Genomic DNA, 24,560 nt, shown 5'->3' with positions numbered 1-24,560 from the left:
AAGTATGATGTCATCTGTTGAAACCTCCCCAAAGTACATTACTGAAAGGAACCCAATTCTTCATGGGAGAGCGCATGTGTATCTTGAAGAGTAAAACAACATGATCCATGTCAGGTGTTCTTTGATGAAACCTTAAAATCTTCATTTCTGGTCCAAAATTTATGCAACTTTGTTCTGAGCCCTTTTTCACCATTATTGACAAATGACGCCAAATGCATGGAAATGGAATGCACCAAAAGTTGTCCTGAAAACAAGTAAAATGCATGGTTAATCACTAAAAAGCAATGCAAAGATATGAACTAAACATGCTAAAAGGTGCATAAAATGCACAACATAGTGTAAATCAAGAGTAGTTTTAGATTAGATTAAAGTGTGTTTGCGTTGCTAGTGTAGAAAACATTATTCATATGATAATTGTTCGTAATTTAATTACTTTGTACTCCATGAGAAATCAAATAAGTCAAAGTGGTTGTTTGATAGCTCCATGGAAAAACACATGTACGCTACACATCGATGAAGCGCCAAATAAAGAAGGATTATGAGTAACACTCGTCTTGAAAAGCCACGAAGGAGAGGAAATCACTTACACACTAAGATTTAATTTCCACACTTCAAATAACGAAACAAAATACGAAGCTATATTAGCAGGGGTCCATCTTTCCATTGAGATGGGGGTAGAACGCCTGACAGCAATGAGTGACTCACTCCTAGTAGCTAATCGAGTCATGAGAGCATACGAAGGCAAAAAGAGTATATATGAATGCAGTAAAGAGACTCACAACCAACTTCAAAAAAATTTCCTCATTCTAACAACACAACAGGAAAGACGACGCATTGAGCAAATTAGCCTCCACATCATTCAAACACATGTCCAAAAAGGTACTTATTGTGGTCATGGAATATTTCACTAAATGGATAGAAGTTAAGCCATTGAATATTATCAACGAGAGAAACATGATAATAAAAATTATGGAAACACATATTGACACGGTTCGTTACACCCCAATGCTGGTAAACGATAATGGTCTACAATGTAATGGTTTTTATGATCAAACCTACAAATAGAAATTCAAAAAATTGGCAAAATGTCTATTTATGTTAATTGTGGAAAGGTAAAAAGTAAGCTCTATGCAAGAAATTTGGTATTTTCTTAAGGAATATAAGAATACAACATTGAAAAACCAAGCAAGTTTGTACTGCAAAGCAACGAAATTTGGTTTGGACCACGATCAAGCAACAATGAAGAATCAAGGCACCATTTTGATTTACCAATAAAATGTGGTTAGGAAAGCAATGACGAAGAAAGTTTTCATTTTGAGCACTTCGACAACCCGTAATTAACAACACTCATCCAAGAAACTCTTTAGTCGCGTTATTGTCATGTAAGTTGCTCGACCCTTAGACATGAATGCATTAATATGTGGTGAATTGTTAAAAATTAAATGATTTGAGGTTCTGATAAATTAGAATCCAGAATAAATTTAACTTACGGTGTTTGGATGACTCCACACGTTTCACCAGATTCGTTCCTTTGAATTACGGTTCATCGGGTAAATACCAATACCTGGAAATGATCAAACGAACAATTGCGTTTGAATTGTTTGGATATAAAATGCAAAACAAAGTTTTTCTATATCCTTTGATAGTGCATCGAACAATACCATCACAAATGGAAAATTAAAAATAAAATATTAACCGGTTTGTGACGGCATTTTTTTTCCATAGTCAATGTTTTGAACATATTACTAACTTGGTTGTGTAAGACGAACTAAAACAAATTGGAGAAGTAAATGATACATTAAACAAATGTTACCTGATATTTATATTTCTAGTAATGAGCGATATCTTAGATAAGAAGTTTTGTAACAATGTTAATGTCATTTGGTTAAGGCCGAATACGAATGTAGCTCGTCGATGGAATTCTATATGGAATATGTTTGGATGTGCTTTACAACAAATATATACTTTAAAAACGTTTTATAACAACCATGTCAGGGGTCATAGGGTTGTTCCATATTCGAAGTCTAGTTGGGTAGTTATCAAACAATTAACAAAATTGCTCAAAGTTTAAAAAAAAAAAAAAAAAAAAACTATTTTTTTATCGAGAATTTATTATTTAACAAGTTGTTTAGTCCTTAAATATTTAAAAATAAAACCCTAAGCACCAAGCTTAGTGTGTTCCTTAAAATACACATACCATACATAACAGCGGACCTCGCCCACACAACTAAAGGGCCCCGCCTACATAACGGGCCCCACCCACATATCAGGCCCCAACGACATAACGGGCCCCGCCCAACATGCATGCAAGAGTCATAAAGACAATCTAACATCCTACATCCCTCACAGACGAAATCGACAGCTAACAATCTCACACAATCGCAAAGCGGGTGGTACACACCTCGTACATAATCATATAAGGCAACCCTTAGTCTACCTTCTAGACTAGTAAAAGTCAAAACATGTCAAAGGTCAACAGTCAAGGTCAATGGTCAAAGTAAACTCCATTTGACCTCCATGTTGTGGCCAACCAATGGTCACGTCGTGGCTATTCGACTTGATCACGATCAAAATTGCTACCACGTCGTGGCATGCAAGCCACCACGCATAGCAAAGTCCAAACAAAACAGTCGTGACATTCCCCATCAACATGTCATTACACCCATCTCGCTACGTCATGGCTATTGCATTAGGACAACGTAATGGTTTTAGTCCTTAATTCGTTAAGCCCTTGATCATACTTTACAGTAAGCTTCTTGTGACCCTAATGGTCCATAAAAATCCAAACTTTATGGACATGCATGTCTTTCACTCAACTAGGTAAAAATATGATAAAATGACCTAAAATTCATGCATGGCTCTCAAAACCCATTCAAATTCTAGATCCAGAAGATATAGTGACCAAAGGACCAAGGTGAGCCATAAAGTTGCAAACTTTGTCTCATCTAACCAACCCAAACTCAAACATGAGCCAAAACATGATGAAAAGCCTCGATCTATGAAGAGAGAACCAAAAAGGTGGAGTCTTGATGACTTACAAAGGGTCCAAAAGATGCACACAAGGAGTAGAGACAAGTTGCTTGATGATGTATGTACACGAGCTCCTTCTTCTTCCTTCTAAGATTGCAAAAACTACCAAAATAAGCCAAGGACTTTGAAAAGGAGGCTAAGGTTTATCAAATGTGCTTTCTAGATGATGGAGGATGAGGGTAGGGGAAACCCTAGTCATCACTTCCTTTAAATAGGGCCCAAGCCCCGGAAATTTAGGGTTTGCCAAAAACAGTCGTCACGTCGTGGCAATTGAATGACCACGCCGTTACATCCACTTTAATGAGATACGTGATTATGGCAAAATGCCATGTCGTGGTAATCCCTTCACCATATCGTGGCCATCAAAATCTTCATAATTTGAAATATAAAATCATACCTGAAATCCGGGTGTTACACTAACAATAAATGTTGGAGGGCTGAAGCTTTAGTTGAAAATGTATCTAATGATTTGGATTTATTCGATGGAACCACAAATTAAGAAATTGAGGCCAAAGCTAAATTTAACAATGTTTTTTCAAAATTATTTGAGGTTTATCTAACGAAATATAGTTTAACAAATACACATTACTCAATGAGAAATGCGGTAAAATCATCTAGATTGGGTAATAATGAAATAGTTAGACTATACAATACATTAAGAAATGAAGCTACTATACGGCCCAAACTAGAACCGTCGATAGTGACCTCAGAAAGAGTATAATGGAACCGATTTTTTTAGCTCATGGGTATTCAAGATTTTGAAAAATTGGGTATTTTGGCTTGCTAGAAAGAAAAAAATACTCAATTTCCAATTATATCCGCTATGTACTAACCGTCCAAGCTTCTATGATAGCTTCGAAATCCACTTTTTATGTTAGTGGAAGGGTAATATCTCCAATAAAAACAAAACTCACCCCATATTGGTTGTAACGCCCCAAATTTCATCCCAAACTTTTCAATTAAAAATTTAAGTTTTTATTCAAATCACAACTACAAAATCTTAAATAGGACCATTTAATCTTAAAACATTTATCAGAGTATCGTCAAAAGTTATCATGTGCACAAGTCCCCCATTGATGCGATGCAATCGAGCCGTGTGCCTCCTTTATTATAAGAAAACCTGAAAACATTTAAACCACAAATCGTAAGCACAAAGCTTAGTGAGTTCCCCAAAATATCACATACACACAACACAAATAAACAGCTATGGGTTATCAACAACCCTGGAGACTACCCGAAGTCTCAGTACACAGTAGTAGTCTCAGTACACAGTAACACATATCACATTAACAACAAATAAGACCCAACTGATCAGCGCGCACACACACACGCATATATATATATATATATATATATATATATATATATATATATATATATATATATATATATATATATATATATATATATATATATATATATATATATATATATATATATATATATATATATATATTACCACACATGCTCATACAAACATGCAAGAGTCACAAAGACAGCTAACATCCTACATACACAATTTAGTTAGCCGACATTAGTGTCTTCAACTCACAAGCACAAGGAGAAGACTCACCTGAATCGAAGAACTCTGAAACACTACGATACGATTCCTTTTCTGCACTGCTTGCACCCGCGAATCCATTAACACCAAAACCAGATAAAATCTTAATTAATAGCCCAAAATTCTCAAGTTTGACCCACGGTCAAACTTGGTCAAAAGTCAATGGTCAATGAAAGTCAAAATTCAGGCTGAGTACGCCCAGCGTACTCAACTCGTACACATGGCGTACTCACCATCCAAAATCGGGACCCCATATGAGTACGCGCAACTTACTCAAAGGTACGCCCAACGTACTCGGTCAGATGGCACTTTTCCATTAAGTGCTTATTCTCTTAAGTCTTTTCATCCAACACTCAGATCTAGTCCCACAACATCATTTTAAGTCATAAAGCTTCCACCTTTATGACTTTCCATGTCTAGAAAAGGTCCAAAATCCAAAACCTTAACTTATTAATCCATTAAGACATCATGACACTTGCATGGAAGGAATAGAAAGACCAAGATCACATTTTTATGATCCTAATAGCTCCATAATGGATAAAGTTTCCAACTTTATCCATTAGAATGGTCCAAACCACCAAGATCTAGTTTTTAAGTTACCAAGGGACCTAAAGAGCATCTCTTTCAACTTAATCCATTAAGTCCAAGTCTCCAACGTTTAGATCTGAATCATTATGATGTTTAGATGGATAAAGTTTCCAACTTTATCCATAACAAGGTCACAAACTTTCAAGGTCTAAACTTTATGCACTAAAGTGACCAAAAGATCATAACACCCAAAACTAGCTAGATCTAACAAATGCATCATCAAGATTCAAGCTTTATACCTCTAGAAGAAAGATCAAGGTGAACAAAGTATAGATCTACAAGTTCTAATAAAACCAAAACTTCTCCAAAGAGCTCCTTCTTCTCCAAGATGCACTATGAGCACTCCAAAGCACTCAAGATCACCTTCTTTTGCTCAAAAGGCTCAGACGAGGGATATGGTTTTCAAGGGAGGGTGTTGGAGAGGTGGAGGCTGAGAATGGAATCGGTTTGGGGAAGTTAAGGAGCTTAAAAATGGCTCAAACCACAAAAATAAAGTTTGAGTACTGATCGCGTATATCAAGCGTACTTCTGGTACGCCCAACGTACCAGGGATGCCCTAGTACGTCCAACGTACTAGACTAAGTCCAAAACCTTCCTAACTTCTAAAGGTCATAACTTCTTCGTTCCAACTCCGTTTTCGACGATCTTTATATCCACAGAAAGGTATTAAGTAGCTCTACAACCCTATCTAATTAATTTTGACTTAAAACACATTGATCTAAAATCCTTAATTCATAAAAGAAGTCCGAAACACCACTTTTCCCATTTTACCCTTTGACTCCAAAGCACAAACCGAACTCTTGGATCACATAATCTACATTACCTACATCCAAATGTGTCTAAACCTCTCTTTTCCAAAGCCCGATGCCTTATGATACTTGTGATGGGTTTGAGCCATAAGAACTTTCCTATGTGCACATGCAAACCCTAATTTCTTGGATCTAGGTTTCTCTAATTGAACATGCATTGAATCCAAGACTTGCAATACTAGATCTAATGTAATATATATTGAATCTAATCATATGAAATCAGATCTGAAAGAATACCTTGAATTACTTGCTTGATACTTCTTCTTCTTGGAGCTTAGAGTCACAATTGTCACTCCTCTAATGGCTTACAAACACCAACTAGCAAGAAGATGATCTTGAGAGAGAGGGAGGAAGGATAGAAATCGGCCCTAGGGTTCCTTGGCTTGCAAGAGTGTCAATTTCTCCATCCCAAGGGTCCTATTTATACTATGAGCTATTAGGGTTTCTCCTTTAACCCTAATTGAATGACTTAGGCCCTAAGCAATCCAAGATACTTCTAGATACAAGGCTTGGACGAAATTAAGGTTCCCAAGCCCCTAAATTTCGTTCACCCAAATATCCATAAGGATACATAGCCCAAAATACAACTATCACACATTTGACAGTTTATGCCCTTTATTCAATTAACCTCTCTAAGTCACCAAATTAATTCTCAATTAATATATGACTTATATTAATCAAATAATATTATTATTTCCTCAATATATTATTCTCATAATATATTAATAATATTTCTTCTCTCTTAACAAATCATCCTGTCAAGTTGCTATGGTGAAGGCAACCCAAAAGGACCATGCATAACCGGGTCAAGTACTTACCAAATATAGTTACAGCCTTAGACACTAATCCAACAGTCTCCCACTTAGATAAGTCTAGTAACTATATATGCAAACACAATCCGATTAGCAATCGTAGCTCTTAAAGACGCTGTCAACTCTGATCTTATCAGTATCCTGTCCTTTAGATAAGGGATCGTATAATCCTCTGTTCTAGATATCGTGCGGACAATTACATGGAACATGGTCATACTTATTGTCCTGCAATTTATTTCTCGATCTCAGATTCATTTGACATAGAACTTAATCGAACACATCAATTTAGTTCTGACCGGGCCCGGCACATAAGTCAAATCAAATCATCGAGGGGCCCTGATATCGCTTTTACCCTCTTAGGATAAAAGGAACAGATAAACTTCGACTTATATGCATTTATTATCCACTAATCAAATTACACACAACAATACGTTTTATAACATCAAGTTACTGATGCGTTTGCGCATTATCACTGCATAACCAATTATCAAACAATAAACCATATATCTAGGTTTTAAGACTATATGATATTACCATCTTCTGATCACTCGTGATAAATTCCATGAAGTGATTCCAACAAGTGCAGGTTTATTCCAATGCTCAAATCAAGTTCATAAGCACTCATGAACGTTGTAGCAAACCTTTGCTATGTCTAATACACTTTAGACAATCTACACACCAATTCATGACAGTCTTCATTCATACCTACTTCCAACATATGAACGACTGTGGACTATTCAAATAATTCGATTATTATCAAATAATTAATTACTCAAGAAGTCAAAACATGCAAAATGAAACAATAGTTAAACAATTAACATAAGACAGTAGCTTTACTTATAAATAATACTCCTTTATTTAATCATCAAATGTCAATTACATTTATCTATTACACGTTTCCAAACTATCTAATCTAAACTAATATCGTCCTTTAGCCCAATGCTCCTAGCGTGCTGCAAATGCTTAACCCTGCTAAGTCCCTTCGTAAGCGGATCTGCTGGGTTATCCTCTGACGATACCCTTTTTACCACGAGGTGTCCTTCTTCTACTCGATGTCTAATAAAATGATATTTTCTGTCGATATGTCGAGATCTACCATGATCCCTCGGTTCCTTGGTCAAGGCAACCTCTCCTTCATTATCACAGAAAATTTCCATAGGCTCCTTTATGGTAGGCACAACTCCAAGATCACCAATGAAGTTCTTCAACCACATAGCCTCCTTTGACGCTTCACTCGCTGCAATGTACTCTGATTCGCACGTTGAATCAGCTACTGTTTCTTGCTTGGAACTTTTCCAAGTCACTGCTCCTCCATTGAGGGTAAAGACCCAGCCCGACTGCGAACGGTAGTTGTCCGTGTCGGTCTGAAAGCTGGTGTCACTATACCCTCGTACCTTTAAGTCATCACTCCCTCCGAGGACTAAAAACCATTCCTTGGTCCTCCGAAGGTACTTAAGTATATTCTTGACCGCAATCCAATGAGCTCTGCTTGGGTTCCCCTGATATCTACTGACCATGCTCAAAGCAAAGGCCACATCAGGGCGAGTACAAGTCATAGCGTACATGATTGAGCCAACTGCGGAAGCATAGGGTATTCGGCTCATCTCAGCTATCTCGGCTTCTGTACCCGGGCTTTGAGTCTTACTCAATTTGGCATTACTCTGTATCGGTAGTTCTCCCTTTTTCGAGTTTTCCATACTAAAACATTTTAGTACCTTATCCAAGTAAGTATTCTAACTAAGTCCTATTAGTCTCTTACTTCGTTCTCTCATTATCCTTATTCCTAAAATATAGGAAGCCTCTCCGAGGTCCTTCATAGCGAAACACTTCCCGAGCCAGGACTTAACCTCCTGTAGAGTCGGGACGTTGTTTCCTATGAGCAGTATGTCATCGACATACAAAACAAGAAAGCTAACTATACTCCCACTGGCCTTGACATATACACATGATTCATCTTCACTTCGTATAAATCCAAACTCTTTGACTTTCTCATCGAAGCAAAGATTCCATCTGCGAGACGCTTGCTTAAGCCCATAAATGGACTTCTCAAGCTTACACACTCTATTGGGATGCTTTGGATCGACAAAACCCTCTGGCTGAGCCATGTAAACATCCTCAGCCAACTTCCCATTAAGGAAAGCGGTTTTTACATCCATTTGCCATATTTCATAATCATGAAATGCAGCAATGGCTAGCATCACCCTAATAGATTTTATCTTCGCAACTGGTGAGAAGGTTTCGTCGTAGTCAACTCCAGGAGTATGAGTGAAACCCTTCGCAACCAATCGCGCCTTATAAGTGTGCACGTTCCCATCCACGTCGGTCTTCTTCTTGAAGATCCACTTGCACCCGACCGTCTTACGACCTGGTACATTGTCAACCAAATTCCAAACTTGGTTGTCATACATGGACTGAATCTCGCTGTCCATCGCCTCTTTCCATTTTACAGACTCTGGGCCTGCCATGGCTTCCTTATAGCTATTAGGTTCATCTAGATTTATTAGTGTACCATCACTAATATACGTGTCCCCTTCGGTAGTAATATGAAAACCATAAAACTGGGGATGAACTCTAACTCTTTCGGAACGTCTAAGAGGTAAGGACTCGTCAATTGGTTCAACCGGAGTTTCCTCCTCGGGTTGAGCGCCAGTGTTAGAGGTTCCTTCATCGCTAGATTCTTGAATCTCTTCAAGATCGACTTGCCTCCCACTGTCTCCTTGGCTTATGAGTTCTCGCTCTCGGAAAACCCCTCTCCTCGCAACGAAGACAACATTGTCACTCGGTCTATAGAAGAGATATCCAAAGGATTTCTGTGGGTAGCCGATGAATATACATCGCTCACTACGAGGTTCGATCTTGTCGTGAGTTTCTCGTCTTACGAAAACTTCACAGCCCCAAACCTTGATATGTGCCAACGAGGGAGCTTTCCCTGTCCACATCTCGTGAGGTGTTTTGGCAACCTTCTTTGTGGGTACTAAATTAAGGATATGGGCGGCAGTCTCTAAGGCATACCCCCAGAATGAGATAGGTAGTGAAGCACGACTCATCATGGAACGAACCATGTCTAGTAAGGTTCGATTACGCCTCTCAGCTACACCATTCAATTGTGGTGTCCTAGGTGGCGTCAATTGTGAAACTATTCCACATTCCTTGAGGTAGTCGTGGAATTCAAGACTTAGGTACTCTCCACCTCGATCAGATAGAAGCATCTTGATTTTCCTGCCCAATTGATTCTCCACTTCTTGTTTAAACTCTTTGAACTTTTCAAAAGTTTCTGACTTGTGCTTGATTAAGTAGATATACCCATATCTGCTATAATCATCTGTGAAAGTCACATAGAAGCGATTTGCATCCCTTGTGGTGGATCTAAAGGGTCCACATACATCTGTATGTATGAGATCCAATAAACCCTCACCCCTCGCACAAGTGCCAGTGAAGGGTGACTTGGTCATCTTTCCAAGTAAACAAGATTCGCACGTGTCATCTTCCCTAAGGTCGAACGACTCCAACACTCCATCCTTTTGGAGTTTGGCTATGCGCTTCTTGTTGACATGTCCAAGACGACAATGCCACAAGGATGCTTTATCCATACCATTGGAAGAATCCATACACAACACATCATTTCCTAGGTTATCTACAACCATAACAGTTTCATAAATTCCATTGCAAGGCATTGCTTCAAAATATAAAACACCATTTAGATAAGCATAAATCGAACCATTCTCATTATTAAACGAATATCTAAATCCTTGTCTAAATAAACCATGAAAAGAAATGATGTTTCTTGCCATATCTGGCGAGTAGCAACAATTATTTAAATCTAAATTTAATCCATTTCTAAGCACTAAAGAATACACTCTAATCTTGGTGACAGGCGACGTTCTTCTGTTTCCCATGATTAGATTTATTCTTCCAAACTCCACATCCCTATTTCTTCCTAGTCCCTGCAAATCAGAACAAATATGGTAACCACACCCTGTATCAAGAACCCAAGAAATAGCATGAGATGAATCATTAGATTTAATTGTGTAAATACCTGCGAAAGATGGCCTGATCTTCCCATCCTTGATGGCTTGCAGATATTCCGGGCATCTTCTCTTCCAATGCCCTATTTTGTGGCAATGGTGGCACTCTGCCTCCTTTGGGTTTGGGTTGGGCTTAGCAGTATCAACCTTGGTCCCACTAGAAGAGGAACCATTTTGGGACTTTCCTTTATGGTGGTTCTTTGAAAAAGCCTTCCTCTTCTTGCCCCTTCCCTGTCCAATAGCCAAAACAGGAGCAACGGGTGGATTGGGAGTTGGTGCAACAGACTTGTCCTTGAGGTTGCTCTCAGCAGTCCTCAGAAGCCCTTGAAGTTTGCTTAGGGTGACCTCTTCCTTGTTCATGTGGTAGGTCATCCTGAATTGGTTGTAGCATGAGGGTAAGGAGTGAAGAACAATGTCGATAGCCAAATCTTCCCCAAAGTTGACATTCAACTTGCGAAGACGATCAACATACCTTTGCATCTTTTGCAAGTGCACAGTAAGAGACTCTCAACTTCCCATTTTAGCAGTAATCATATTCGTTATGATCTCATAGCGTTCTTGCCTCGCGCTTTGGTGATACCTCTCCATCAAGTCTAGATGCATCTCATAAGGATACATGTCCTCATAGGACTTTTGGAATTCTGAGTTCATTGTGGCTATCATGATGCAATGGACCTTCGTTGCATCACGCTCATGGTTCTCAAAGACAGCCATTTCTTCAGGAGTAGCAGTTTCTGGATCGATCTTTTCGAGCTTCTCATCGAGAACATACTCTTTGTCCTCGTAACGCGCGATTGTGCGAATGTATCTTATCCATTCGCTAAAGTTCGTTCCATCGAATGTCACTTTTTGACAAAGGCTCATTAGAGGAAATGAGCTAGCAGCTGTGTTGTTTGCGTTAGACATCTACAAATAGAAAGAACAAAGTTTGATTAGATTAAATCCCTAATTAACACCCAAAAAGAAAATTAGGGCTAGGACCCAACAACATTATTTACATATTAGAAAAGGGATGCCGTAATCCAACATGCAAATAATTTGGAGGTAAGTGAATGACGATTCACTAATTCTTCACCATGAAAAACATAAGCTTTAAGTTTTAAATGTATTGAGAATTCCTAGATTTCATTGAGATTCATTGAACCTTTCAATGACATGTTTAAATCTCGATATGCCCCTCTCGTTTGTGACTGGGATGCCGAGGATCACAAAGTGGGTGTGAATAACCATGCAAATGTACAAGGTACCCCCACTGTTACAGTTACCTATTCAATGTGCTGGTTAACCACACATGCTCCATTGAACTATAACAAACAATGAGTCACCCTTTGCCACCTTTGCTTAGAACCCAATTAATGTGCCGGTTAACCACACGCGCTCCATTAATGTCTTAGCGAGGGTACAAAGTGTAATTTCATGGGATTGCATCAATTCACTTTTCCTAAAGTAACTAAGATTGTGAATTTTATAAAACATGTTTAGTTACTTTATATAGATTCATTATACTTATTAATGAGAGGAGGTTTGCCCTATCCTACCCGTTCGGCTAACGACCCTCCACCAGTCAAGCAAGCGGTGGGTGTAAATGTACACCCATTAAGCGCCATTTTATAGGCAGCAACCTTATACCCACCTTATAGACTGGCTTCGTGAATGAGGCCTACTAACGGTAAGACTAGCATTTTAAATTATACATATATATATATATATATATATATATATATATATATATATATATATATATATATATATATATATATATTAAGCTTGTAATAATATAATAGTATAGGGTTGAATTTTAAACTTGTAAAATTCTAGGGATTTGAAATTTAAATTATTCAAATTAAACATTTAATCACAAAATATAAATTTCAAAATTTGAGGACAAGTTTTTGAACTTTTCAAAACATAAGGATCAAATAGCAAATAATATAAATCAACAAATTAGATTATCTCAATTTGATCTTACTTAACATTACTTGCATGACAATTTACCAATTCAATTCAAATAATCAATCAAAATCATATAAGGAAATTATTATTCAACTAATTGGCAATTATCTTTTATTTTGGTCAAGAATATACTCATATATATGATTCAAATCGGATTTTAATGACCCAAAACAGTTAAGGCAAGTATCCTCAAGAAAAACAGCAAGAAATCCCGAAACTACCTCACTCTGACGCTTGAACTCGCCGAGTTCCTCTATGGACTCGCCGAGTTGGAGCTACTCGCCGAGTCCACAGTGGAACTCGCCGAGTATAGCAGTCAGAATCACATAAATCGAATTTTGTAAGCAACAAGCAGTCAACCAATGCATCAATTCAATAGAAATCAATCAAAGCTCTGATACCACTGATGGGTTTGAGCCATAAGAACTTTCCTATGTGCACATGCAAACCCTAATTGCTTGGATCTAGGTTTCTCTAATTGAACATGCATTGAATCCAAGACTTGCAATACTAGATCTAATGTAATATATATTGAATCTAATCATATGAAATCAGATCTGAAAGAATACCTTGAATTACTTGCTTGATACTTCTTCTTCTTGGAGCTTAGAGTCACAATTGTCACTCCTCTAATGGCTTACAAACACCAACTAGCAAGAAGATGATCTTGAGAGAGAGGGAGGAAGGATAGAAATCGGCCCTAGGGTTCCTTGGCTTGCAAGAGTGTCAATTTCTCCATCCCAAGGGTCCTATTTATACTATGAGCTATTAGGGTTTCTCCTTTAACCCTAATTGAATGACTTAGGCCCTAAGCAATCCAAGATCCTTCTAGATACAAGGCTTGGACGAAATTAAGGTTCCCAAGCCCCTAAATTTCGTTCACCCTAATATCCATAAGGATACATAGCCCAAAATACAACTATCACACATTTGACAGTTTATGCCCTTTATTCAATTAACCTCTCTAAGTCACCAAATTAATTCTCAATTAATATATGACTTATATTAATCAAATAATATTATTATTTCCTCAATATATTATTCTCATAATATATTAATAATATTTCTTCTCTCTTAACAAATCATCCTGTCAAGTTGCTATGGTGAAGGCAACCCAAAAGGACCATGCATAACCGGGTCAAGTACTTACCAAATATAGTTACAGCCTTAGACACTAATCCAACAACTTGATCTTCGAGTCACGCCCCCAAATTATGAAACGACTCGAAACAGAGTGTTACATTGGTGGAAGTATGCATTTGCTTGAAAACTACTTGGATGGTGTGACGGATATAACATATTTCACCACTTGAAGGCAAACTTGAGACAACTAGAAATAACTATGAGATTGTCGATACCACTTGCCAAAGAAGAATAATTGTTTTTGAAGTACTACTAAACAACGAATTTGACAAGTAAACTATAAATGACAAAGGAGGCAATGATCACTACCACTACCACCAAACTACAAGACGAAGACGTCTGGCAATGTTTTTTTTATTGTTTTAAAGTTTGAGATGTATTGTAGTTAACTTTTATATATGTTTTAAATTAAAAAAAATGTTGTTTTTCTCTTCACCACCGATTTTGACTTCGTTAACCAGTTGACCTAAAAAAAATAGTACACTACAACCCTTGGTTGAAACCCAAACAGACTCTACAGTCCAAGGATATCACCTATCGAACTGAAAGACCCGGAAAACTTTGGGTTATTTCCATAAAAGAACTTATATTTTGATTTTTTTTTCTTTTTAGACCTAAAATTTTATTTTATTTTTTTCCGAAAAGACCCAAATTTGACCGGTTACTTGGTATTTCAGACCCAACAGGTCATCAACAGGTAAACTGAACTTTTTTTTTCATAAAAGAACCTATATTTTGTATTTTTTTAGTTTATACCTTTGTCCGTTTAGTACTTCGTTGGTTCGATCTTCTTGGTATCTCAAGACGTGCATCAAAGTATCACATTGGCAGCTAACACTACTAGAAAAAAGGTTTTCCTTGATAGACAATGTCTGTCATAAATGCCTATACATGACAGACAAATCTGTCATTGAAAGCCATGTCATAAAAGAAAATGACAGACATTTGGTCTGTCATAAAGTTTACGACAGACTTTTATGACCAACAATTAAGACATACATGCACGACATGCGTTTTCGACATACATTTACGACAGACTTTGTATGTCATAATTCGTAACATTTTTGCAACTATGACAGACATTTACGACTACAAATTAGACATATGTTTTGTACAATATGATTTTTGACATATTTTTACGACATACTTTGTATGTCATGGTTATATATTGTAACGCCCGTGTTTCGGGACTAAGCATTGGTAGGTGATGTAATAGTCTAGGTCAACTATTGTAACTCTTTTTGAAGTAATAAAGATAAAATATTTGAGTATTATGTGAATTATGTGAATTTCTGTGTTTTATACTTAATTATAAAGGTATAATTAATAAAGAATAAAAAATAATAAAATAAGCGTCAAAATTAAAGTGTGAGATAAGCCGAATATCTTTACATAAAGTTTTAGTGGTCGAAACAAGGATTCCGGGGATATAAAGAACGCCGAAATCCGAGTTATAACGAAGAAGTTATGACCCGTCGAAGTTTCGCGACGGAACCGACTCGACATCGGGAAGACGTAAATAGTGAATTTATGATAGATGACTTTTTAGCCTTAGTTATATAAACAAAATTTGTATTATACGTTAAACCGAGAACATACAAAAAAAGAACGCTCAAATCTGACTTCGTATGAGGAAGTTATGAATTTTCTAAGATTTGGCATATCAGTGCACGGCCCGAAACTCGAATTTTAGATCGAGCGGTTTTTGGCCTATGCGACCTAAATGAGAATTGAAGATCTCATTAATAGGAACTCAACGGTAAAAAGACAGACGAAAACGGAGTCCGTATGTAGAAGTTATGAATTTTACGCGGACATTTAACAGTATAATCTTCTTGTACTGTTAAATTTAAGATCGGTCAATAACTATCCGAATGAGTCTAAATGAAAGTTGTAGAACTTGTTTTTACCTACGCGTGGATATAAATAACGTCGAAAACGGAGCTCGTATGCGAGAGTTATGATTTTTCTAAGTCGGTAGGGTGTTGTGCGAGTTTTGGTGACGCGGCGTGATCACAGCCGTTGCTTCCTCCCCAAGGCTAGCCACCAGATGGTGACACGTGGCACATTACGCCCAGCGTAATTTTGAGTACGCTCAGTGTAACCCTTAAAAACCCATTACGCTCAGCGTACTCGGCGCTGGTAGCCTATAAATAGAGGTGCAAATCTCCCATTTTCTTCACAACTCTCCACTTCTTTCCTCCCAAATACCCCCAAACCTTCAAGGTTTTTCCCTAGCACCTCCAAGGTGTTAGAAGCAAGTCCCGGAGCATCGGGAAGCTCTGAGAAGAAGAGCTTTCGGCTCGGAAACGCTGCTCCAAGCGAAACCCGGTTTTCGAGAAAACCCGCTGTAAGTGAGCTACGCCTACGCTATTTTTAATATAGCTTTTATTTAATTATAGTAACGTTATTAGGACTTTATAATAATTATTTAGGCTATTATTATGGGTTATATATGTGTCGTTATAATATCTTTTTAACCACTCGCGGTACGGAGAATCTGGTTTAAAGGGCCGCATAGGGTTGCTGGATTTCAGAAGTGCTATATGTCAAAATGATCCTGCCCTCCAGTGTTTTATGTCTGGCCCCTGTCTGTACATAGTGGGTGAAGAGTATTGTTTAACGCTTATATAATAGTAATAATAGCTAGACTATTAATTAGTCTCAGTGAATATTAGACTAAACCCTAGTGGTAATGATACTAGGTTTTGTCGAAGGAAATTGTTTTAAGAGTAACGAAATGCTGTCCGAGTACCGAGTCACCACCTTTCCAAGTGAGTGCATAGTTACTTTCATCTTACACATAGATATGAAGTATTTAATATAAATTACATGCTATGTGTGCATATTGTCTGTATACTTGCCGTCTATGCTGGGTGAAAGATTTTTATACATGTTTTAAATGATTTAAACTGTATATGTATTTTATATCTACAAAATGTGTTGGGTAAAACATGGGTAGATGAAATAGTTGCTGTGTGACAAAAACAAAATGATGAGAGGTGATATAGACCATGAGATAATGGTGAGAGGTGAACCATGAGAGAAGCCTTTTACCCAAGTGTTGGCCCCGTCATCTAGTAGAGTATGGATGACAACCACGGACTATTCTAGACAGTCCAGTGGAACACTAGCAGACTCGCAACCTGTAGGTGTATTTGAACTGTGTATTCACCAGCTGTACTCTAAAAACCCATTGACATGTATTTCGAGTGGATTCTCGGAAACGATACTGTCGATAAACGAGATAACCCTGGCGACTATGAGACTTAGTGCCTAAATCCTGGCGACTATGTGACTTAGTGCTTGTTGAGTAAACTCTGGCAACGATGGATTTCGTGCCGATTCCTTAGGATGATCCTTAGGAATGAATGAACGAGGAATAACTAATTCTTAGGGTAGATCCTTAAGAGTAAAAAAGATAATGGCGATGGGTAATTGGGTTGATTGTTTGATGTTTAAGCTTAATAATTATATTATTGTGGGTTGAAAACCCTATGTACTCACCAGGTTTCCCAACCTGACCCACTCAGTTTATTTGTATCACAGATGTCGATATGAAGTTACATTACACTGAGAGATTAAGGAGATATAAATCACTAGCGATAATGAATGTAAGTTCTCTTTATGCTTATGTCTCTGTATTGACAATGACATCCCAATATTTTTAAATGAATAAAATACATTTCTTCGGAAATGCTTTAATAACACATTTATCATATTTTTCTAGGAACAAATTCCGCAACGTTTTTATTAAAAGAGGTACTTTGATTTTTATAAAGCATAAACAAAATCAGTCTTTTCTGACCGTGAAAATGGGGATGTCACACACACACATATATATATATATATATATATATATATATATATATATATATATATATATATATATATATATAGGGAAGGGTTATTTGAAAAACAAAAAAACCCTAAAAATCATAAAAATGCATAAAAAATACTTAGAGATCACAGAACTTTTTAAAAAAAAATTTTTTTGAAAAAATTGCAACTTTCTATACAAATTCGCTGAAAAAAAATTTATAAAAAAAAATTGAGTTTTTATTTTTTTCAGCGAATTTAAGAAAAAGCTGTGATTATTTATAAAAAAAATTCAAAAAAAAGTTTTGTGATCTCTAAGTATTTTTTTTATGCATTTTTATGATTTTTAGGGTTTTTTTTAGGGTTTTTTGTTTTCCATAGAACCTAAACCTATATATATATATATATATATATATATATATATATATATATATATATATATATATATATATATATATATATATATATTCTAAATTTCTACCAAATCTTAATCAAACTAAATTACATATTTAATGTCTAATAACGCAAAATAAAATATCATACATATATAAAAAGGCTTACACGAACTATAGTGTCAAATTCAAAAATACGGTCCAAATTCATAAAAAAAGTAATTGTCAAATTCATATCACTAGTAAATAAACTTTATGACATAAGTAGCTCATTCTTCACGCACCCTATCAAGCTCGACCTCTGTATATTCATTCTTCCCCCAAAACTGAGACAAAAACTAATATATTAGCAAAAAAACTATTAAAGAATTATATATGTAAATATTCTACAACACTTCAAGTCCATCAAGTAACTAATAGATTTACTTACATTGTTATTCAACACTTCAAGTCCTTCATCACCAACCGCTTTCATGAACTTAAGAACATAATACCCGCATTCTATGTAACCAGGCTGAAAGGGAAACTGTACAATTATATAGTAAATTGATCAGTAAAAACAATAATATATTAGTCAAATCCAGCTGAAATTAAAGTTGCAGTTTGTGCTAACCATAACATTTATCCGGTTGACTTTAACCTTTTTCTTTGATCCACTTTGTCTTGCGTGCAAAGACAATGCTCTACAAAAAATAATTTGATGAAATATATCAAAGAAAATAATTTAATTTTTCAATAATTATTTTGTGAAAAGGTTAAAAAAAGTCTCCACACCTTCATTATATGCATTTGTTAATCTATTCTAGGAAATCCATGATTTATCCATCCAATAATTTGTTACCAACCTACAAAAGTATGAAGTATTACAAACAACCGATTTTACCCCTTAAATCTAATAGCAATAACATAAAAGCATAAACCTAATGATCGAAACATATATAATCTCACAAATTTTCACTTTTTAATTTTCTGTTTTCTTACATTTTGTGATAATATTCCTTAGGGATGACAAGGTATGTTGTTGTATTATATAAGGGCAAATTACAAAGAAAACATAAAAATTAAAAAGTGAAAATTGGTGAGATTATATACGTTTCGATCATTAGGTTTATGCTTTTATGTTATTGTTATTAGATTTAAGGGGTAAAATCGGTTGTTTGTAATACTTCATAATTTTGTAGGTTGGTAACAAATTATTGGATGGATAAATCATGGATTTCCTCGAATAGATTAACAAATGCATATAATGAAGGTGTGGAGACTTTTTTTAACCTTTTCACAAAATAATTATTGAAAAATTAAATTATTTTCTTTGATATATTTCATCAAAAAAATTTTTGTAGAGCATTGTCTTTGCATGCAAGACAAAGTGGATCAAAGAAAAAGGTTAAAGTGAACCGGATAAATGTTATGGTTAGCACAAACTGCAACTTTAATTTCAGCTGGATTTGACTAATATATTATTGTTTTTACTGATCAATTTACTATATAATTGTACAGTTTCCCTTTCAGCCTGGTTACATAGAATACGGGTATTATGTTCTTAAGTTCATGAAAGCGGTTGTTGATGAAGGACTTGAAGTGTTGAATAACAATGTAAGTAAATCTATTAGTTATTTGATGGACTTGAAGTGTTGTAGAATATTTACATATATAATTCTTTAATAGTTTTTTTGCTAATATATTAGTTTTTGTCTCAGTTTTGGGGGAAGAATGAATATACAGAGGTCGAGCTTGATAGGGTGCGTGAAGAATGAGCTACTTATGTCATAAAGTTTATTTACTAGTGATATGAATTTGACAATTACTTTTTTTTATGAATTTAGACCGTATTTTTGAATTTGACACGATAGTTCGTGTAAGCCTTTTTATATATGTATGATATTTTATTTTGCGTTATTAGACATTAAATATGTAATTTAGTTTGATTAAGATTTGGTAGAAATTTAGAATATATATATATATATATATATATATATATATATATATATATATATATATATATATATAACCATGACATACAAAGTATGTCGTAAAAAATGTCAAAAATCATATTGTACAAAACATATGTCGTAATTTGTAGCCGTAAATGTCTGTCATAGTTGGAAAAATGTTACGAATTATGACATACAAAGTCTGTCGTAAATGTATGTCGAAAACGCATGTCGTGCATGTATGTCTTAATTGTTGGTCATAAAAGTCTGTCGTAAACTTTATGACTGACCAAATGTCTGTCATTTTCTTTTATGACATGGCTTTCAATGCTGTCATTTTCTTTTATGACATGGCTTTCAATGACAGACATTTGTCTGTCATGTATAGACATTTATGACAGACATTGTCCGTCAAGGAAAACCTTTTTTCTAGTAGTGAGTGTCAATATTTATTCGGATAAAATACGAATTGGTCATTGCATTTATTTATTGATGTTTATTCATATAATGAATAAAGGCTGATCTATCCTAATTGTCTCATCATGATTCAGTATTATTGTCACAACCCCATTCTTTAACATTTTTTCATGAAAACCTAATTAAGTGACAAAGTGTGACCCATCGATCATAGATTATCTTGCTCGAGTCTCACCTAGCTAGACATCATAGGGACGTATACTATGCATCTAATAATACAAAGTCCACTAGATTTCTGTTTTGATTTCCTAAATTACAAGTCCAAAAGTGCATCTCGTGGATGCTTGATCAAGGGGCGAGCCTCATGCTTATGCTAACTTTGAGGGTGGCCACATCTTGGAGATGTGTGAGTCGTCAAGGGGCGCAAGGAGGCTGATCCTTCCTTAAGCTACTCTGATATCTTGAGAAGAAACATAACAAAGCACAACCAAGCTTACAATTACGAATACTTACCAGAACGTCAAATACTTTGCATGGACTCCCAAGTCCCAACCTTGATATATGGTGGTATCTTATCGTCTTCTGCCTTTTCCTTGATACATGGCCACCTTTCTTGACTCAAGGAATTTGCATTAGAAGAACCATTGTGATTTCACAAACCACCTGATTCTTTCCCTTGATCTACCACTCGAGATTAAACCTTCGCCGAAAAAGTTATCGGGACCCCAAAACAGCAACACAAACAGCAGGGCCGGTCATGAGGAATTAAATATATTCAAAGGCCCAGAACGAACAAGAAAAAAAGGGCCATTGTCGTTACTATAAGTTGTTATTTTTAAATAAAAATATATAATAAAAAAATTAGGTCCTGAGCAACTGTCCACTTTGCCCCCCTCAACGCCCCCATGAGAAACAGCTCCCTCTCCCACATGATTTCTAGAAGACACCACGAGGAAACAACCGGGCAACAGACTATCGTTGCCCTTCGTCCTTCGATTTGCTGCAAGAACACTTGTCGGAAGGGAAGAGTCGTTTCTTTCTTGCGAGATCATGCGAACAACCCCTAAAATGAAACCTTCGGCACTCTCTTTAAAATAAATCAAAGGAAGGGTTAAAATAATTAATCATATTGTATGGACTTAGTCACTTAGTTGCCAATGTGATACTTTGATGCACATCATACGGAAGATCAAACCAACGTACACTAAACGGACCAAAGTCTAAACCGGAAAAAAGAAATACAAAATGTAGGGTCTTTTATTAAAAAAAAAAAAAAGCTCAGTTCACCCGTTGGTGACCTGCTGGGTCTGAAATAACAAGTAACCGGTAAATTTTAGGTCATTTTCGGAAAAAAAATAAAATCTTAAGTCTAACAAAAATCAAAATATAAAGTCTTTTTTGGAAATAACTGGAAAACTTTTCATACAACAAAATTAAAAAAACCCGGAGATACACGATTACAGGAGGGAGGGTAAACAATTTGAAATTGGGAGCGAAATCGTTGATCGTTTCGTTCATATTTTCGGAGCAGCAGTCGGTTGGCGAGATTCGAGTAATCGAGTGCCACCATTACATTACTTCTTAAACCACGCATACGGCATACTTTCCTCTATCGGGTAAATTAGTTTCACCGTGAACTGAAAGACCTAATTAAGTTCGTAATTTATGCGGTGAAGTTATGATTCAAACTGCACGATTGCTCCTTCCTTATTCTGTCTGTTTGTACTACTGTTGCCATATGGGTTTCAATGATTTAAATTTGCTTACAAAATTGATTTGCAGGATTTATGTATAATTTTGTAATTAAATATTTGATTTTCTCCATAGTACAATGTTCCTATTATCCTATAGGAGTATTTATTTTGTATTTTTATTTTGAACTGGTGATACCATCAATGGGATATTGGAATGTATATACAATTATAGATGAGACTTGACAACCCCACATAAGCTCAAAGTCATTATTGGCTATTCTCCAATTATTATTGGAGACAACTGCCAATTATATTATCATGCAATCACTTAGATATACCACAACAAGTAAATTTGGATCATTGATGTATAATAAATTTGGATCCCATGAAGGATTTGAGTTTACAAGAAATTTATCCAGAGGAAATATTATTTTGATATTCGGATGTTGATATAGTAAGGGATTTGGGACTTTAGTATCAGTGTATTACTGTCACTGACCATGAATATGTTTGATTTTCATTGGTATTTTTGTCTTCATTACAGCAATCAGTTCCTATTTGTTTGAAGCAAGAATTCATATTTCCTTTTAATGTTGTGCTATTTGCGCATATATCTGATTCTGAATTCCACTTTTTTGTAGTTTTGTAGAGCATCAAACTTGGAGGAACTTATCAAGTGATGGATAGAATCAGCACTCTTCCTCAAGACATAATTGAAAAAATTCTAACTTTAATGCCACTTCAAGATGCAGTAAAGACGAGCATTTTGTTAAGGAAATGGAGGTATTGCTGGAGAAGCATGCCAAAACTTGCATTTAATGTGCTTAATGTATCATCTAATGGTGAAGAATTCAATAAACATAAGCTTAATTATCAAATACATCCTCCATGTTTTAATTCTACACACGGGTCCGCTTTTAGAATTCAGTATCTATATTAAAGATACAGAAATTGCTAAGGAGATCGACCCGATAATAATTCATCTTTCAAGGAGCAAAAGTATCAAGAAATTCCAGATTGTGAAAAGGCCAAGTGAATGCTACAAGCTACCCTTTTCTTTCTTTTCATTGCAAGGATTAGAACACCTAGATCTCATGGGTTGTGTGATTAAGCCTCCAATTATATGTAATGGATTTCGTATGCTAAGGAGCTTGTGCTTTAACAGTTGTATGATCACTGTCAATGTGCTTCTAAAAATCCTTATAAATTGCCCACTAATTGAGGAATTGACATTGGTAATGTAATGTCCATATAACTACTCATGAAGCTTCTTCAGTTAAATACTTTCTTACAACGAAAAGGTATTTTGATGCAGGATTTATTTAATTTCACAAACTGTATAGAGCTAAAAAAGTGTGAATTTGTTGAGTTGTTTAAGTGTTTATCTTCGGTTCAGGTTCTGAAAATATCTAGGTTTTGGATCGAGGTAATAGTTCTTAACTTGATTGTTGTATTTATCTCATGCAAGAGCATTGTGTTTTAATCTATGGTTTGGTATTTGGTTAAAGGACTTTGATGTAGATGATAATGGTATGCCACAGAAGCTCCCCACTCCACTAGTCCACTTGAGGGTACTTGTTCTTGATGTATGTTTTCTGCAAGAAGATGAGATTTCCTGTGTTCTCTGTTTGATCAACAACTCCCCAAATTTGGAGAAGATTAATCTGAAGGTAAATAATATAAACTACATGCTATCTCATGTAGGAATAATAGATCTTCATAGTTTTTATTAACAGTTTTTGACATGTTTTCTGATTAGATGTGTAGGGACCATGAGGAGTGGGGTGAACAAACTTTCGATAACTGGTTTGATCTTGAAGATCACTCGGGTCTTAAGTTGGATCATCTTAAAGAACTGGAGATAACACGATTCTGTAATGTGGGATATGAGATGGAGTTTGTGAAGCTCATCATGGCTAAGTCACTTGTGCTAAAGTTAGCACGAATAAAGCTTAATCCAAATGTTTCTGTTGATGAAGAGATGAAGATGCTTCAAGATTTGGTGAGACTGCCATTTCCACGTGCATCACCAGCAGCAAACTTCATTATCGAACGCATGCCACTTGAATAAATGTGTCAAGTCAAAATACAAGAATCTTTATTGTCTATTTTGAACTTATATCAATGTGTTTTTGGGTTGATTATGTGTATTATGGCAAATTATACTTTCCATTTCAATCTCTCTTCAAATCAGATATTGAGAATCACTTTACCATGAAAGAACATTTGGTCAAGTCAAACTTAGTTTTAATGGTTAGAACTGTCTAACATTGAAGTTAACTGACGATGAACATGTATTGATTAGGATTAAGGATTAGTTTTAGATAAGTCTGATTACAACAAAAGTAAAATATTGACAATCAAAATTAGTAATAATATAACC

The 24,560-nt window shown here is 35.8% G+C and overlaps 1 protein-coding gene across 1 annotated transcript; it reads left to right on the top strand.

Annotated features, from left to right (window-relative positions):
- The first annotated feature begins 19,137 nt into the window (after positions 1-19,137).
- Positions 19,138-24,248, top strand: LOC145126692 (uncharacterized). Its single transcript, XM_079062002.1, has 8 exons — positions 19,138-19,145; positions 19,476-19,545; positions 19,633-19,728; positions 19,821-19,874; positions 22,827-23,006; positions 23,493-23,573; positions 23,686-23,847; positions 23,937-24,248. The coding sequence occupies exons 1-8, from the start codon at positions 19,138-19,140 to the stop codon at positions 24,246-24,248; spliced, it is 963 nt and encodes a 320-aa protein (XP_078918128.1).
- The last annotated feature ends 312 nt before the right edge of the window (positions 24,249-24,560 follow it).

The sequence above is a fragment of the Lactuca virosa genome, chromosome 7 (assembly GCF_052849685.1).
Source record: "Lactuca virosa cultivar CGN04683 chromosome 7, Lactuca_virosa_CGN04683_v6, whole genome shotgun sequence".
NCBI lineage: Eukaryota > Viridiplantae > Streptophyta > Magnoliopsida > Asterales > Asteraceae > Lactuca > Lactuca virosa.
The sequence above is the reverse complement of the archived record's forward strand: the minus strand, read 5'-3'. Positions and strand labels throughout refer to the sequence as shown.